This window comes from Heptranchias perlo, chromosome 1, assembly GCF_035084215.1.
Source record: "Heptranchias perlo isolate sHepPer1 chromosome 1, sHepPer1.hap1, whole genome shotgun sequence".
Lineage (NCBI taxonomy): Eukaryota > Metazoa > Chordata > Chondrichthyes > Hexanchiformes > Hexanchidae > Heptranchias > Heptranchias perlo.
Window position 1 is genome coordinate 686,464 of NC_090325.1, and position 14,571 is coordinate 701,034.

Below are 14,571 nucleotides of genomic sequence, written 5' to 3' on the forward strand. Positions count from 1 at the left end.
AACACTTCAGCAGTCAAGGACATTCAGCCACCGACCTTCGGGTAAGCGTACTCCAAGGCGGCCTTCGAGACACACGACAACGCAAAATCGTCGAGCAGAAATTGATAGCCAAGTTCCGCACCCATGAGGACGGCCTCAACCGGGATCTTGGGTTCATGTCACGCTACACGTTACCCCACCAGCGAACAAATGTTATCTGTTTTTAATATAACGGGTCAGTTGCTGTCTTTTCTATATTTCTACCTCTCTATCTCTGTTTTTTTTTGTTTTTTTGTTTTTTTTTGGTGATTTGTATATTCGGAGACCTTGCAGGTAACACCTGTCTGTCTGCACACTGATTGCCTTGGCAACGGGCAGTTGAAAAAACTGTCTGTAATCACCAAGCATTGTTCTGTGATGTATAAATGCGATTTCATTTCGAGGATTTCATTTCCAACACCGTTCACCTGAGGAAGGAGGAAGCCTCCGAAAGCTTGTGAATTTAAAATAAAATTGTTGGACTATAACTTGGTGTTGTAAAATTGTTTACAATTGTCAACCCCAGTCCATCACCGGCATCTCCACATCATGGTAAAGACAGATGCAGAGTGCTCATTTAGTACCTCAGCTATCCCCTCTGCCTCCATGAGTAGATCTCTTTTTTTGGTCCCTAATCGGTCCCACCCCTCCTCTTACTACCTGTTTACTGTTTACATGCCTGTAGAAACCTTTTGCATTCCCTTTCATGTTAGCTGCCTACAGGACTGGAGAGCTGCTGCAGCCGAGATGTTATCTCTTGCTGTGTCCAGTGTATTCAGCTGCTTCGTAATGTCACCTGAAGTTAGGCGGATTGGCTGAGTACGGCTATCTATGATGGTTAGCTTGGTTGGAGGCCGAATAGGATCATCCTTTTGGTTGAAGACACTTGAGAATATTTCATTCGTCTTTATTACATAACATTCTGGGCTCCGTCATAGTCGAGCATGGGGATGTTCCTGGAGTTTCCACCTCCTCCTATTACTTGCTTGTCCACCACAATTACCGACTGGATATGATAGGTGTACAGAGTACTGCTGTAATCTGCTGAGGTAAAGGACTGCTTAACTCTGTCTTTAGCCTGTTGCATTGGGTGTCGAGCATGCAGGTAATCATGTGTAACACCTTATTCTAATGTAGGCCTGGTGCTGCTCTGGGTATGAGAGATTGTAGACCCATTCTACTCATTCTCTGGAGTTTAGAAGAATGAGGGGTGATTTTATTGAAACATACAAGATTCTGAGGGGGCTTGACAGGGTTGATGCGGAGAGGCTGTTTCCCCTGGCTGGAGAGTCTAAAACGAGGCATTGTCTCAGGATAAGGGGTCGGCCATTCAAGACTGAGATGAGGAGGAATTTCTTCACTCAGAGGGTTGTGAATCTTTGGAATTCTCTACCCCACAGGGCTGTGAATGCTGAGCGTTGAATATGTTCGAGGCTGAGATCGATAGATTTTTGGATTCTGGGGACTCAAGGGATATGGGGATTGGGTGGGAAAGTGGAGTTGAGGTCGATGGTCATCCATGGTCTTATTGAATGGTGGAGCAGGCTCGAGGGGCCTTCTGGCCTACTCCTGATCCTATTTCTTATTCACTGTATATATTGAACCAGGGTTTATCTCCTGTGTAAATGGTGATCAAGGAGTGAGGGATGTACCAGGCTGAGTGTTACCAATTGTGCTGCTGTTGATGGCCCACAGAGAATCAACAATCTTGTGTGAGATTGGAGTCACTTGTAGGCTAGACCCAGTAGGGGTGGCAGGGCCCCTCCTCTGAAAGACATTCATGATCCAGTTGGGTTTTTGCATCAATCTGGCGCTTTCATGGTTATTTTTCTAGTGCTATACCAGAAATTACAGGATTTATTGAATTCCATTGCACAACTTGCTGTTAGGATTTGAAGTCACTATCTCTGAGTTCCTAGTCCAGTACCATAACCACTCTGTTGCCGGACTCATAAATGCTATATTAATGTTGGAATTTTTTGAAAATGGTTCTGATTGTTGGACTTTTGCTTGGTTTAGATTTTCTTCAATTTTCACGTTCAATTCCTTCTTATTGTCCAGGGTGAAAGACACATGACCCCATCCAGTGTTTCCCGAGGCAATGTGCCTGTGTCTGAACAACAGTCGTTGCCAAATGTCAGGTATGGAATATTGTGAATTCTGTTCTTAAAGGGACAAAATGAAAAGAAAATAATCTGAATTTAATGTTCCAATATTGTTCAATGCTTGTCATTTCATACTGGACTACACCTGAGAGGATTGTAGGCTCTAATTTAAAGCTGTCGAAAAGCAGTAAAATGTGGAGTTAAATTAGTATGGGCCGAATGTTTGCTTTTTAAAAAAAAAGACGAAGCAGATTTTCTTTCCTTTGTATTTTAAATTTATTTTTACACCCTTACAAATACACATGGTTTAATGAGGATTCATCATTTGTCTTAATTTTAAATGCCCTGGGCCAAATGATGTATAACCTAGGGTGCTGAAAGAAAGTAGGAAGAACATTTATAGGGCGCTGGCTGCAACGATGAAAGATTCAGTGGGTGCTGGAGAGAGTGTGTCGAATTGGAATCTAGCAAATGTAATACCTTTATTTGAAAAGTGGGACTAAACAAACTATGGTAATTATAGGCCCATTACTGGATAAAATAATGGAAACTAAAGAAAGGAACTTAGGTTGGTGCAGCACCTGTATAGTAACACAGCATGGATTTGGGTGGGGAAGGTCCTACAGAGAAGGACATCATTCAGCCCATCGTGCCTTTGCCAGCTCTTTGAAAGAGCTACCCAATTAGTCCCACTCCCCTGCTCTTTCCCCGTAGCCCTGTAAATTTTTTCCCTTCAAGTTTTTATCCAGTTCCCTTTTGAAAGTTACTATTGAATCTGATTCCACCGCCCTTTCAGGCAGTGAATTCCTGATCAACTCGGTGCGTAAAGAAAATGTTTCCTCATCTCCCCTCTGGCTCTTTTGCCGATTATCTTAAATCTGTGTCCCCTGGTTACCGACCCTTCTGCCGTTGGAAACAGTTTCTCCTTATTTACTCTATCAAATCCGTTCATGATTTTGAATATCTCTTGTCAAATCTCCCCTTAACCTCTCTGTTCTAAGGAGAACAAACGCGGCTTCTCCAGTCTCTCCACATAGAAAAGATACTGTAGGATTTTTAAACCCCTACATTCAGGATTTTAATTTAATCCAATCCAAGGACTGGTTTGTGACAACACCAAGACCACCACGGTACTGGTATTATGGTTAAAGGCAAAACAGATTTATTAAGCACATCACAATTAGTACAAAAATGTGATACTTAACAAAGAGAAATAGTCACAGTCTGTTCCTTGAAACCTTGGAAGTATCTCTCCAAGTGACTGCGGGGTCGGTCCTTCGACTGAAGAGTTCACTTCTTCCTTGCCAGAATCTTGCGCGCCTTCCTCAGCTTTTGAGGTCTCTTCTTATCCGCTTTTTCAGTCTATGTGGCCGTTCACTATCACGTCCACATCTCTCAGCCTTACCACGAGTCATGACTCTCAACCTTCAGAAGTTACATCCCAAGTGGGAATTAGCAGACTGTGAGAAATCACAGACGCTAAGGGAGGATGTTCTGTGACAGCATAATGTCTAAAGACATGTAGATAAATGGGACTGAAGGTTAAATAAATCAAGGCGTCACCCAGGCTCAGGCCTCTCTATCTCGAGCCCCCGCAAGCTAGTGAATAGAAGTCTGTTTACACAAATGGGGTCCTGTGAAGGCTGGCAATGTAAACTCTAAGAAAAGGTATCGTTAAGTCTGTAACAACAAGGCACGGATGGTACCAGGGGTTATGCTTGGGATGTAAATTCTGAAGGTTGAGAGTCATGACCCGTGGTCAGGCTGAGAGATGTGGACGTGATAGTGAACTGCCACATAGACTGAAACAGGGGATAAGAAGAGACCTCAAAAGCTGAGGAAGGCGCGCAAGATTCTGGCAAAGAAGAAGAGAACTCTTCAGTCCACAGAACACAGCCAGAGAGAGAGAGAGACCGCACCGCAGTTACTTGGAGGGATACTTCCAAGGTTTCAAGGAACAGACTGAGACTATTTCTCTTTAAGTATCACTTTTTTGTATTAATTGTGATGTGCTTAATAAACCTGTTTTGTCTTTAACCATAATACCAATACCGTGGTGGTCTTGTTGTCATGAACCAGTCCTTGGATTGAATTAAATTAAAATCCTGAAAGGGGTTTAAATCCAACAGTGCAGCACAGAAGTGGCCCATTCGGCCCATCGTGTCTGCGCCGGCTCGAAGAACAACCAGGTGCCCATTCTAATCCCACCTTCCAGCACCTGGTCCGTAGCCCTGCAGCTTACAGCACTTTAGGTGCAGGTCCAGGTACTTTTTAAAAGAGTTGAGGGTCCCTGCCTCTACCACCAATTCGGGCAGTGAATTCCATACACCCACCACCCTCTGGGTAAAAAAGTTTTTCCTCATGTCCCCTCTAATCCTTCCGCCAATCAGATTAAATCTCTGTCCTCTAGTTCTTGAACTCTCCGCTAGGGGGAAACAGCTACTTCCTGTCGACTCTATCTGGGCCCCTCATAAATTTTGTACACCTCAATCAAGTCTCCCCTCAGCCTCCTCTGCTCCAAGGAAAACAACCCCAGCCTATCCAGTCTCTCCTCGTAGCTGCAATTTTCAAGCCCTGGCAACATTCTTGTAAATCTTCTCTGCACTCTCTCCACAGCAATTACATCCTTCCTGTAATGTGGTGAACAGAACTGTGCACAATACTCCAGCTGTGGCCTTACCAGCGTTTTAGACAGGTCTATCATTACATCCCTGCTTTTGTATTCTGTACCTCGGCTAATGACGGAGAGCATTCCGTATGCCTTCTTCACAACCTTATCTACCTGTACTGCCACCTTCAGGGACCTGTGCACATGCACTCCAAGGTCTCTCACTTCTTCTACCCCTCTCAATATATTCCGGTTCACTGCGTATTCCCTTTTACTGTTTTCCCTCCCTAAGTGCATTACCTCACACTTCTCTGGGTTGATGTCCATTTACCACTTTTCCGCCCACTCCACCAACCCATTGATATCTTCTTGGAGTCTACAGCTATCCTCTTCACTATCAACTACACGGACAATTTTTGTGTCGTCTGCAAATTCGCCGATCCTGGCCCCAACATTCAAGTATCCAGCCAATTACCGCCCCATCAGTCTACTCTCAATTATCAGCAAACTGATGGAAGGTGTCATTGACAGTGCGATCAAGCGGCACTTACTCATCAATAACCTGCTCACCGATGCTCAGTTCCGCCAGGACCACTCGGCTCCAGACCTCATTACAGCCTTGGTCCAAACATGGACAAAAGAGCTGAATTCCAGAGGTGAGGTGGGAGTGACTGCCCTTGACATCAAGGCAGCATTTGACCGAGTGTGGCATTAAGGAACCCCAGTAAAATTGAAGTCAATGGGAACAAGGGGGAAAACTCTCCAGTGGCTGGAGTCATACCGAGCACAAAGGAAGATGGTAGTGGTTGTTGGAAGCCAATCATCTCAGCCCCAGCACATTGCTGCAGGAGTTCCTCAGGACAGTGTCCGAGGCCCAACCATCTTCAGCTGCTTCATCAATGACCTTTCCTCCATCATAAGGTCAGAAATGGGGATGTTCGCTGATGATTGCACAGTGTTCAGTTCCATTTGCAACCCCTCAGATAATGAAGCAGTCTGTGCCCGCATGCAGCAAGACCTGGACAACATCCAGGCTTGGGCTGATCAGTGGCAAGTAACATTCGTGCCAGACAAGTGCCAGGCAATGACCATCTCCAACAAGAGAGAATCTAAGCACCTCCCTAACCACCTCCCCTTGACATTCAACGGCATTACCATCGCCGAATTCCTCACCATCAACATCCTGGGGGTCACCGTTGACCAGAAACTTAACTGGACCAGCCATATAAATACTGTGGCTACAAGAGCAGGTCAGAGGCTGGGTATTCTGCAGCGAGTGACTCACCTCCTGACTCCCCAGAGCTTTTCCACTATCCACAAGGCACAAGTCAAGAGTGTGATGGAATACTCTCCACTTGCCTGGATGAGTGCAGTTCCAACAACACTCGAAGCTCGACACCATCCAGGGCAAAGCAGCCCGCTTCATGAGCACTCCATCCACCACCGGCACACTGTGGCTGCAGTGTGTACCATCCACAGGATGCACTGCAGCAACCCGCCAAGGCTTCTTCGACAGCACCTCCCAAACCCACGACCTCTACCACCTAGAAGGACAAGGGCAGCAGGCACATGGGAACAACAGGTGAGGTGCCTGAAGATTGGAGGGTAGCAAATGTTGTGCCTTTGTTTAAGAAGGGCGGCAGGGAAAAGCCTGGGAACTACAGACCGGTGAGCCTGACATCTGTAGTGGGTAAGTTGTTAGAGGGTATTCTGAGAGACAGGATCTACAGGCATTTGGAGAGGCAGGGACTGATTAGGAACAGTCAGCATGGTTTTGTGAGTGGAAAATCATGTCTCACGAATTTGATTGAGTTTTTTGAAGGGGTAACCAAGAAGATAGATGAGGGCTGTGCAGTAGACGTGGGCTACATGGACTTTAGCAAAGCCTTTGACAAGGTACCGCATGGTAGGTTGTTACATAAGGTTAAATCTCACGGGATCCAAGGTGAGGTAGCCAATTGGATACAAAATTGGCTTGACGACAGAAGACAGAGGGTGGTTGTAGAGGGTTGTTTTTCAAACTGGAGACCTGTGTCCAGCGGTGTGCCTCAGGGTTCGGTGCTGGGTCCACTGTTATTTGTTATTTATATTAATGATTTGGATGAGAATTTAGGAGGCATGGTTAGTAAGTTTGCAGATGACACCAAGATTGGTGGCATTATGGACAGTGAAGAAGGTTATCTCGGATTGCAACGGGATCTTGATAAATTGGGCCAGTGGGCCGATGAATGGCAGATGGAGTTTAATTTAGATAAATGTGAGGTGATGCATTTTGGTCGATCGAATTGGGCCAGGACCTACTCCGTTAATGGTAGGGCGTTGGGGAGAGTTATAGAACAAAGAGATCTGGGAGTACAGGTTCATAGCTCCTTGAAAGTGGAGTCACAGGTGGATAGGGTGGTGAAGAGGGCATTCGGCATGCTTGGTTTCATTGGTCAGAACATTGAATGCAGGAGTTGGGATGTCTTGATGAAGTTGTACAAGACATTAGTAAGGCCACACTTGGAATACTGTGTACAGTTCTGGTCACCCTATTATAGAAAGGATATTATTAAACTAGAAAGAGTGCAGAAAAGATTTACTAGGATGCTACCGGGACTTGATGGTTTGACTTATAGGGAGAGGTTGGATGGACTGGGACTTTTTTCCCTGGAGAGTAGGAGGTTTAGGGGTGATCTTATAGAAGTCTATAAAATAATGAGGGGCATAGATAAGGTCGATAGTCAAAATCTTTTCCCAAAGGTGGGGGAGTCTATAACGAGGGGACATGGATTTCAGGTGAGAGGGGAGAGATACAAAAGGGTCCAGAGGGGCAATTTTTTCACTCAAAGGGTGGTGAGTGTCTGGAACGAGCTGCCAGAGGCAGTAGTCGAGGCGGGTACAATTTTGTCTTTTAAAAAGCATTTGGACAGTTACATGGGTAAGATGGGTATCGAGGGATATGGGCCAAGTGCAGGCAATTGGGACTAGCTTAGTGGTATAAACTGGGCGACATGGACATGTTGGGCCGAAGGGCCTGTTTCCATGTTGTAACTTCTATGATTCTATGATTCTATGATAACACCACCTGCATGTTCCCCTACAAGTCACACACCATCCCGACTTGGAAATATTTCATCGTCGCTGGGTCAAAATCCTGCAACTCCCTACCTCATAGCACTGTGGGAGAGCTTTCACCACACGGACTGCTGTGGTTCAAGAAGGCGGCTCACCACCACCTTCTCAAGGGCAATTAGGGATGGGCAATAAATTCCAGCCTTGCCAGCGAAGCCCACATCCCATGAACGAATTGAAAAAAAAAGTCCAAATCATTAATATATGCCACAAACAGCAAGGGACCCAACACTGAGCCCTGTGGCACAGCACTGGAAACGGATTTCCATTCACAAAGACATCCATCAACTTTTACCCTTTGTTTCCTGTTACTGAGCCAATTTTGGATCCAATTCGTCACATTTCCCAGTATCCCATGGGCTTTTACCTTTCTGACCAGTGTGCCATGTGGGACCTTGTCAAATGCCTTACTAAAATCCACGAAGACAACATCCACTGCACTACCCTCATCAATCCTCCTTGTCACTTCCTCAAAAGAATTCAATCAGATTTGTAAGGCATGACCTTCCCTGAACAAATCCATGCTGACTATCCCTGATTAACCATGCCTTTCCAAGTGACAGTTTATCCTATCTCTCAGTATTGATTCTAATAGTTTGCCCACCACCGAGGTAAGACTGACCGGCCAAAAATTGTTCGGCCTTTCCCTCGTACCTTTTTTAAATAATGGTACTACGTTTGCAGTCTTCCAGTCCTCCGGTACCTCCCCTGTATCCAGTGAGGATTGGAAAATGATCCTCAGAGCATCCGTTATTTCCCCCCTGGCTTCCTTCAATAGCCCAGGAAACAATCCATCCGGCCCTGGTGACTTATCAACTTTCAAGGATTCCAGTCCCTCTCGTACTTCCTCTCTCGTTATGTTTACCTTATCCAATATTTCACACCTCTCCTCTTTAACTACTACGTCCGGATCATCCCTTTCCTTTGTGAATACGGAGACAAAATATTCATTTAAATCCCTACCCACATCCTCTGCTTCTACACACAAGTTACCCTTATCATCCCTGATAGGTCCCACCTTTTCCTTAGCTATCCTCTTGTTCTTAATGCACTGATAAAACATCTTTGGGTTTTCTTTAATCTTACGAGCGAATATTTTTTCGTGCCCTCTCTTTGCTTTCCTTATTTCCTTTTTTATATCATCCCTGTACTTTCTTTACTCCTCCAGGCTTTCTGCAGTGTTTAGTTTTCTGTGACAGTCACAAGTTTTCTTTTTCTGCTTTATCTTGCCCCGTATACTTCTAGACAACCGGGGGCTCTAAATTTGGCAGTGCATAACTGAAGTCCCTCATCCCTGGTACCATTCTAGTAAATCTCCTCTGCACTCTCTCTTAGGCCTTGACATCCTTCCTAAAGTGTGGTGACCAGAATTAAACACTATACTCCAGCTGGGGCCTAACCAGTGATTTATAAAGGTTTAGCATAACCTATTTGCTTTTGTACTCTATGCCTCTATTTATAAAGCCCTGGATCCCATATGCTTTTTAACAGCAATCTCAACTTGTCCTGCCACCTTCAAAGATTTGTGTACGTACACCCCCATAGGTCTCTGTTCCTGCATCCACTTGAGAATTGTACCATTTAGTTTATTTTGCCTCTCCTAACTATAATCTTTTAAGGTTCTCTAGATTCAGGAACTGTCCCTCTAGATTGGAAAATTGCACATGTCACTCCGCTTTTTAAGAAAGGAGAGAGAGGAAAACCAAGGAATTATAGACCAGTTAGCCTAACATCTGTTGTGGGGAAAATGCTGGAGTCTATAATTAAAGATCGGGTGACTGAACACCTCGAGAATTTTCAGTTAATCAGAGAGAGCCAGCATGGATTTGTGAAAAGTTGGTTGTGCCTGACAAACCTGATAGAATTTTTTGACGAGGTGACTAAAGTAGGGGAATGTCAATGGATGTTATTTATATGGACTTCCAGAAGGCAATTGATAAGGTCCCACATAAGAGACTGTTAGCTAAGATAGAAGCCCATGGAATTAAGGGAAACATACGGACTTGGTTATGAAGTTGGCTGAGCGAAAGGCGACAGAGAGTAGGGATAATGGGAAGGTACTCACATTGGCAGGATGTGACTAGTGGAGTCCCGCAGGGATCTGTCTTGGGGCCTCAATTATTCACAATATTTATTAACGACTTAGATGAAGGCATAGAAAGTCTCATATCTAAGTTTGCCGATGACACAAAGATTGGTGGCATTGTCAGCAGTGTAGATGAAAACATAAAATTACAAAGGGATATTGATAGATTTGGTGAATGGGTAAAACTGTGGCAAATGGAATTCAATGTAGACAAATGTGAGGTCATCCACTTTGGATCAAGAAAGGATAGAACAGGGTACTTTCTAAATGGTAAAAAGTTAAAACCAGTGGATGTCCAAAGGGACTTAGGGGTACAGGTCCATAGATTATTGAATTGTCATGAACAGGTGCAGAAAATAATCAATAAGGCTAATGGAATGCTGGCCTTTATATCTGGAGGACTGGAGTACAAGGGGGCAGAAGTTATGCTGCAGCTATACAAAACCCTGGTTAGACCGCACCTGGAGTACTGTGAGCAGTTCTGGGCACCGCACCTTCGGAAGGACATATTGGCCTTGGTGGGAGTGCAGCGTAGGTTTACTAGAATGATACCCGGACTTCAAGGGTTAAGTTACGAGGAGAGATTACACAAATTGGGGTTGTATTCTCTCGAGTTTCGAAGGTTAAGTGGTGATCTGATCGAAGTTTATAAGATATTAAGGGGAACGGATAGGATGGATAGAGAGAAACTATTTCCGCTGGTTGGGGATTTTAGGAGTAGGGGGCACAGTCTAAAAATTAGAGCCAGACCTTTCAGGAGTGAGATTAGAAAACATTGCTACACACAAAGGGTGGTAGAAGTTTGGAACTCTCTTCCGCAAACGGCAATTGATACTAGCTCAATTGCTAAATTTAAATCTGAGATAGATCGCTTTTTGGCAACCAAAGGTATTAATGGCTATGGGCCAAAAGCAGGAATATGGAGTTAGATCACAGATCAGCCATGATCTTATCAAATGGCAGAGCAGGCACGAGGGGCTGAATGGCCTACTCCTGTTCCTATGTTCCTCAATCTTCCTACCAAAATGTACCAGGAATGAGAAGTTATTTTTTCTGAGAATTTGGTGAGAGGGGGAATTCAATGTGGAGGGGGAAGGACAGTGAACAGAAAGGAGGAGCTCTGAGAGACCTGGAATAAAAGGGTAGGTTAATCGGGGTAAATAAACAGTAAGTAAATGAATACTAATTTACAGTATTGGTAGAATTGACCACCGCTCAGTGTCCTTGTGGAGACGAAGTCCTGTCTTCACCCTGGTTCAATGAGGAGTGTAGAAGAGCGTGTCAGGAGCAGCACCAGGTCCATCGAATAATGAGGTGCCAACCTGGTGAAGCTGCAACTCAGGACTACATGCATGCTAAACAGCAGAAGCAACATGCTATAGACAGAGCTAAACGATTCCACAACCAACTGATCAGATCAAAGCTCTGCAGTCCTGCCACATCCAGTCGTGAATGGTGGTGGACAATGAAACAACTAACGGGAGGAGGAGGCTCTGTGAACATCCCCATCCTCAATGATGGCAGAGTCCAGCACGTGAGTGCAAAAGACAAGGCTGAAGCGTTTGCAACAATCTTCAGCCAGAAGTGCCGAGTGGATGATCCATCTCGGCCTCCTCCCGCTATCCCGCCATCACATAAGCCAGTCTTCAGCCAATTCGATTCACTCCACGTGATATCAAGAAACGGCTGTGTGCACTGGATACAGCAAAGGCCATGGGCCCCGACAACATCCCGGCTGTAGTGCTGAAGACTTGTGCTCGAGAACTAGCCGCCCCTCTAGCCAAGCTGTTCCAGTACAGCTGCAACACTGGCATCTACCTGACAATGTGGAAAATTGCCCAGGTATGTCCTGTCCACAAAAAGCAGGACAAATCCAAATCCGGCCAATTACTGCACCATCAGTCTACTCTCAATCATCAGCAAAGTGATGGTGTCGTCGACAGTGCTATCAAGCGGCACTTACTCACCAATAACCTGCTCACCGATGCTCAGTTTGGGTACCGCCAGCACCGCTCGGCTCCAGACCTCATTACAGCCTTGGTCCAAACAAGGACAAAAGAGCTGAATTCCAGAGGTGAGGTGAGAGTGTCTGCCCTTGACATCAGGGCAGCATATGACCGAGTGTGGCACCAAGGAGCCCTAGTAAAATTGAAGTCAATGGTAATCGGGGAAAACTCTCCGGTGGCTGGAGTCATACCTAGCACAAAGGAAGATGGTAGTGGTTGTTGGAGGCCAATCATCTCAGCCACAGCACGTTGCTGCAGGAGTTCCTCAGGGCAGTGTCCGAGGCCCAACCATCTTCAGCTGCTTCATCAATGACCTTCCCTCCATCATAAGGTCAGAAATGGGGATGTTCGCTGAGGATTGCACAGTGTTCAGTTCCATTCGCAACCCCTCAAATAATGAAGCAGTCCATTGCCGCATGCAGCAAGACCTGGACAACATCCAGGCTTGGGCTGATAAGTGGCAAGTAACATTCATGCCAGGCAATGACCATCTCCTTGACATTCAACGGTATTACCATCGCCGACTTCCCCATCATCAACATCCTGGGAGCCACCAGTGACCAGAAACTTAACTGGACCAGCCACATAAATACTGTGGTTACAAGAGCAGGTCAGAGGCTCGGTATTCTGCTGCGAGTGACTCAGCTCTTGATTCACCAAAGCCTTTCCACCATCTGCAAGGCAGAAGTCAGGAGTGTGATGGAATACTTTCCACTTGCCTGGATGAGTGCAGCTCCAACAACACTCAAGAAACTCAACACCATCCAGGACAAAGCAGCCCGCTTGATTGGCACCCCGTCCATCACCCTAAACATTCACTCCCTTCACCACCGGCGCACCGTGGCTGCAGTGTGTGCCATCCACAGGATGCACTGCAGCAACTCGCCAAGGCTTCTTCGACAGCACCTCCCAAACCCGTGACCTCTACCACCTAGAAGGACAAGGGCAGCAGGCACATGGGAACAACACCACCTGCATGTTCCCCTCCAAGTCACACACCATCCCGACTTGGAAATATATCGCCGTTCCTTCATCGTTGCTGGGGCAAAATCCTGGAATTCCCTTCCTAACAGCACTGTGGGAGAACCGTCACCTCATAGACTGCAGCGGTTCAAGAAGGCGGCTCACCACCACCTTCTCAAGGGCAATTAGGGATGGGCAATAAATTCTGGCCTCGCCAGCGACCCCCACATCCCATGAACGAAAAAAAATAAGGGAGTTTCGGAAAAAAGAAGGATTCTAAATATAACAGATGAGCAGCTGAGCCCCATTGCCTGCAATTCCTATGCCACGTGGGAACCTCAGGATGCTTCATGTGTCCTGGACGGCCACATGTGCAGGACACATATGCACAGTTCTGGTCACCCTATTATAGAAAGGATATTATTAAACTAGAAAGAGTGCAGAAAAGATTTACTAGGATGCTACCGGGACTTGATGGTTTGACTTATAGGGAGAGGTTGGATAGAATGAGACTTTTTTCCCTGGAGAGTAGGAGGCTTAGGGGTGATCTTATAGAAGTCTATAAAATAATGAGGGGCATAGATAAGGTCGATAGTCAAAATCTTTTCCCAAAGGTAGGGGAGTCTATAACGAGGGGGCATAGATTTAAGGTGAGAGGGGAGAGATACAAAAGGGTCCAGAGGGGCAATTTTTTCACTCAAAGGGTGGTGAGTGTCTGGAACGAGCTGCCAGAGGCAGTAGTAGAGGCGGGTACAATTTTGTTTTTTAAAAAGCATTTGGACAGTTACATGGGTAAGATGGGTATAGAGGGATATGGGCCAAGTGCAGGCAATTGGGACTAGCTTAGTGGTATAAACTGGGCGACATGGACATGTTGGGCCGAAGGGCCTGTTTCCATGTTGTAACTTCCATGTTTCTAAATGCCGCCAGTTGCTTGAGGGGTGTCTGGAATCATTGTAGTGCATAAGGGAGGCTGAAGGTTTCCTGGATCGTACGTTCCAGGAGGTGGTCACCCTGCAGCCACAGAGAGTTCAGGATAGCAAGGGATCCGAAGGGATAGGATAGGATCTGGTTCTGGGGAATGAGATGGGTCAAGTGGAGCAATTGTCAGTGGGGGAGCATTTAGGGAGCAGCGATCATAGTATCATCAGGTTTAGAATAGTTATGGAAAAGGACAAGGAGCAATCTCGAGGAAAAATACATAATCGGAGGAGGGCCAATTTTAAGTGGGTTGAGAACAGAACCAGCCTGGGTAAATTGGAATCAAAGATTGGCAGACAAAACTGTAATCAAACTGTGGGCGGCCTTTAAAGAGGAGATGGTTCGGGTACAGTCCAGGTACATTCCCACGCGGGAGAAAGTTGGGCAGTCAAAACCAGAGCTCCCTGGATGACTAAAGATATAGAGAGTAAGATGAAGCAGAAAAAGCGGGTGTATGGCAGATGTCAGGTTGATAACACAAATGAGAACCAGGTTGAATATGGAAAGTTGAGAGGGGAAATGAAAAAGGAAATGAGAGGGGCTAAGAGAGAGAGTATGGGAATAGACTGGCAGCTAACATAAAAGGGAATGCAAAAGTCTTCTACAGGCATGTGAACAGTAAATGGGTAGTAAGAGGAGGCGTGGGGCCGTTAAGGGACCAAAAAGGAGATCTACTCATGGAGGCAGAGG

The 14,571-nt window shown here is 45.8% G+C and overlaps 1 protein-coding gene across 1 annotated transcript in view; it reads left to right on the forward strand.

Moving 5' to 3' along the window:
• fbxo41 (F-box protein 41) overlaps positions 1–14,571 on the forward strand; it is a 246,259-nt gene that overhangs the window by 70,128 nt on the left and 161,560 nt on the right. The window contains exon 4 of the mRNA XM_067978195.1: positions 2,080–2,159. Coding sequence (XP_067834296.1) covers positions 2,080–2,159 — 80 coding nt within the window. The remainder of the gene's footprint in view (positions 1–2,079; positions 2,160–14,571) is intronic.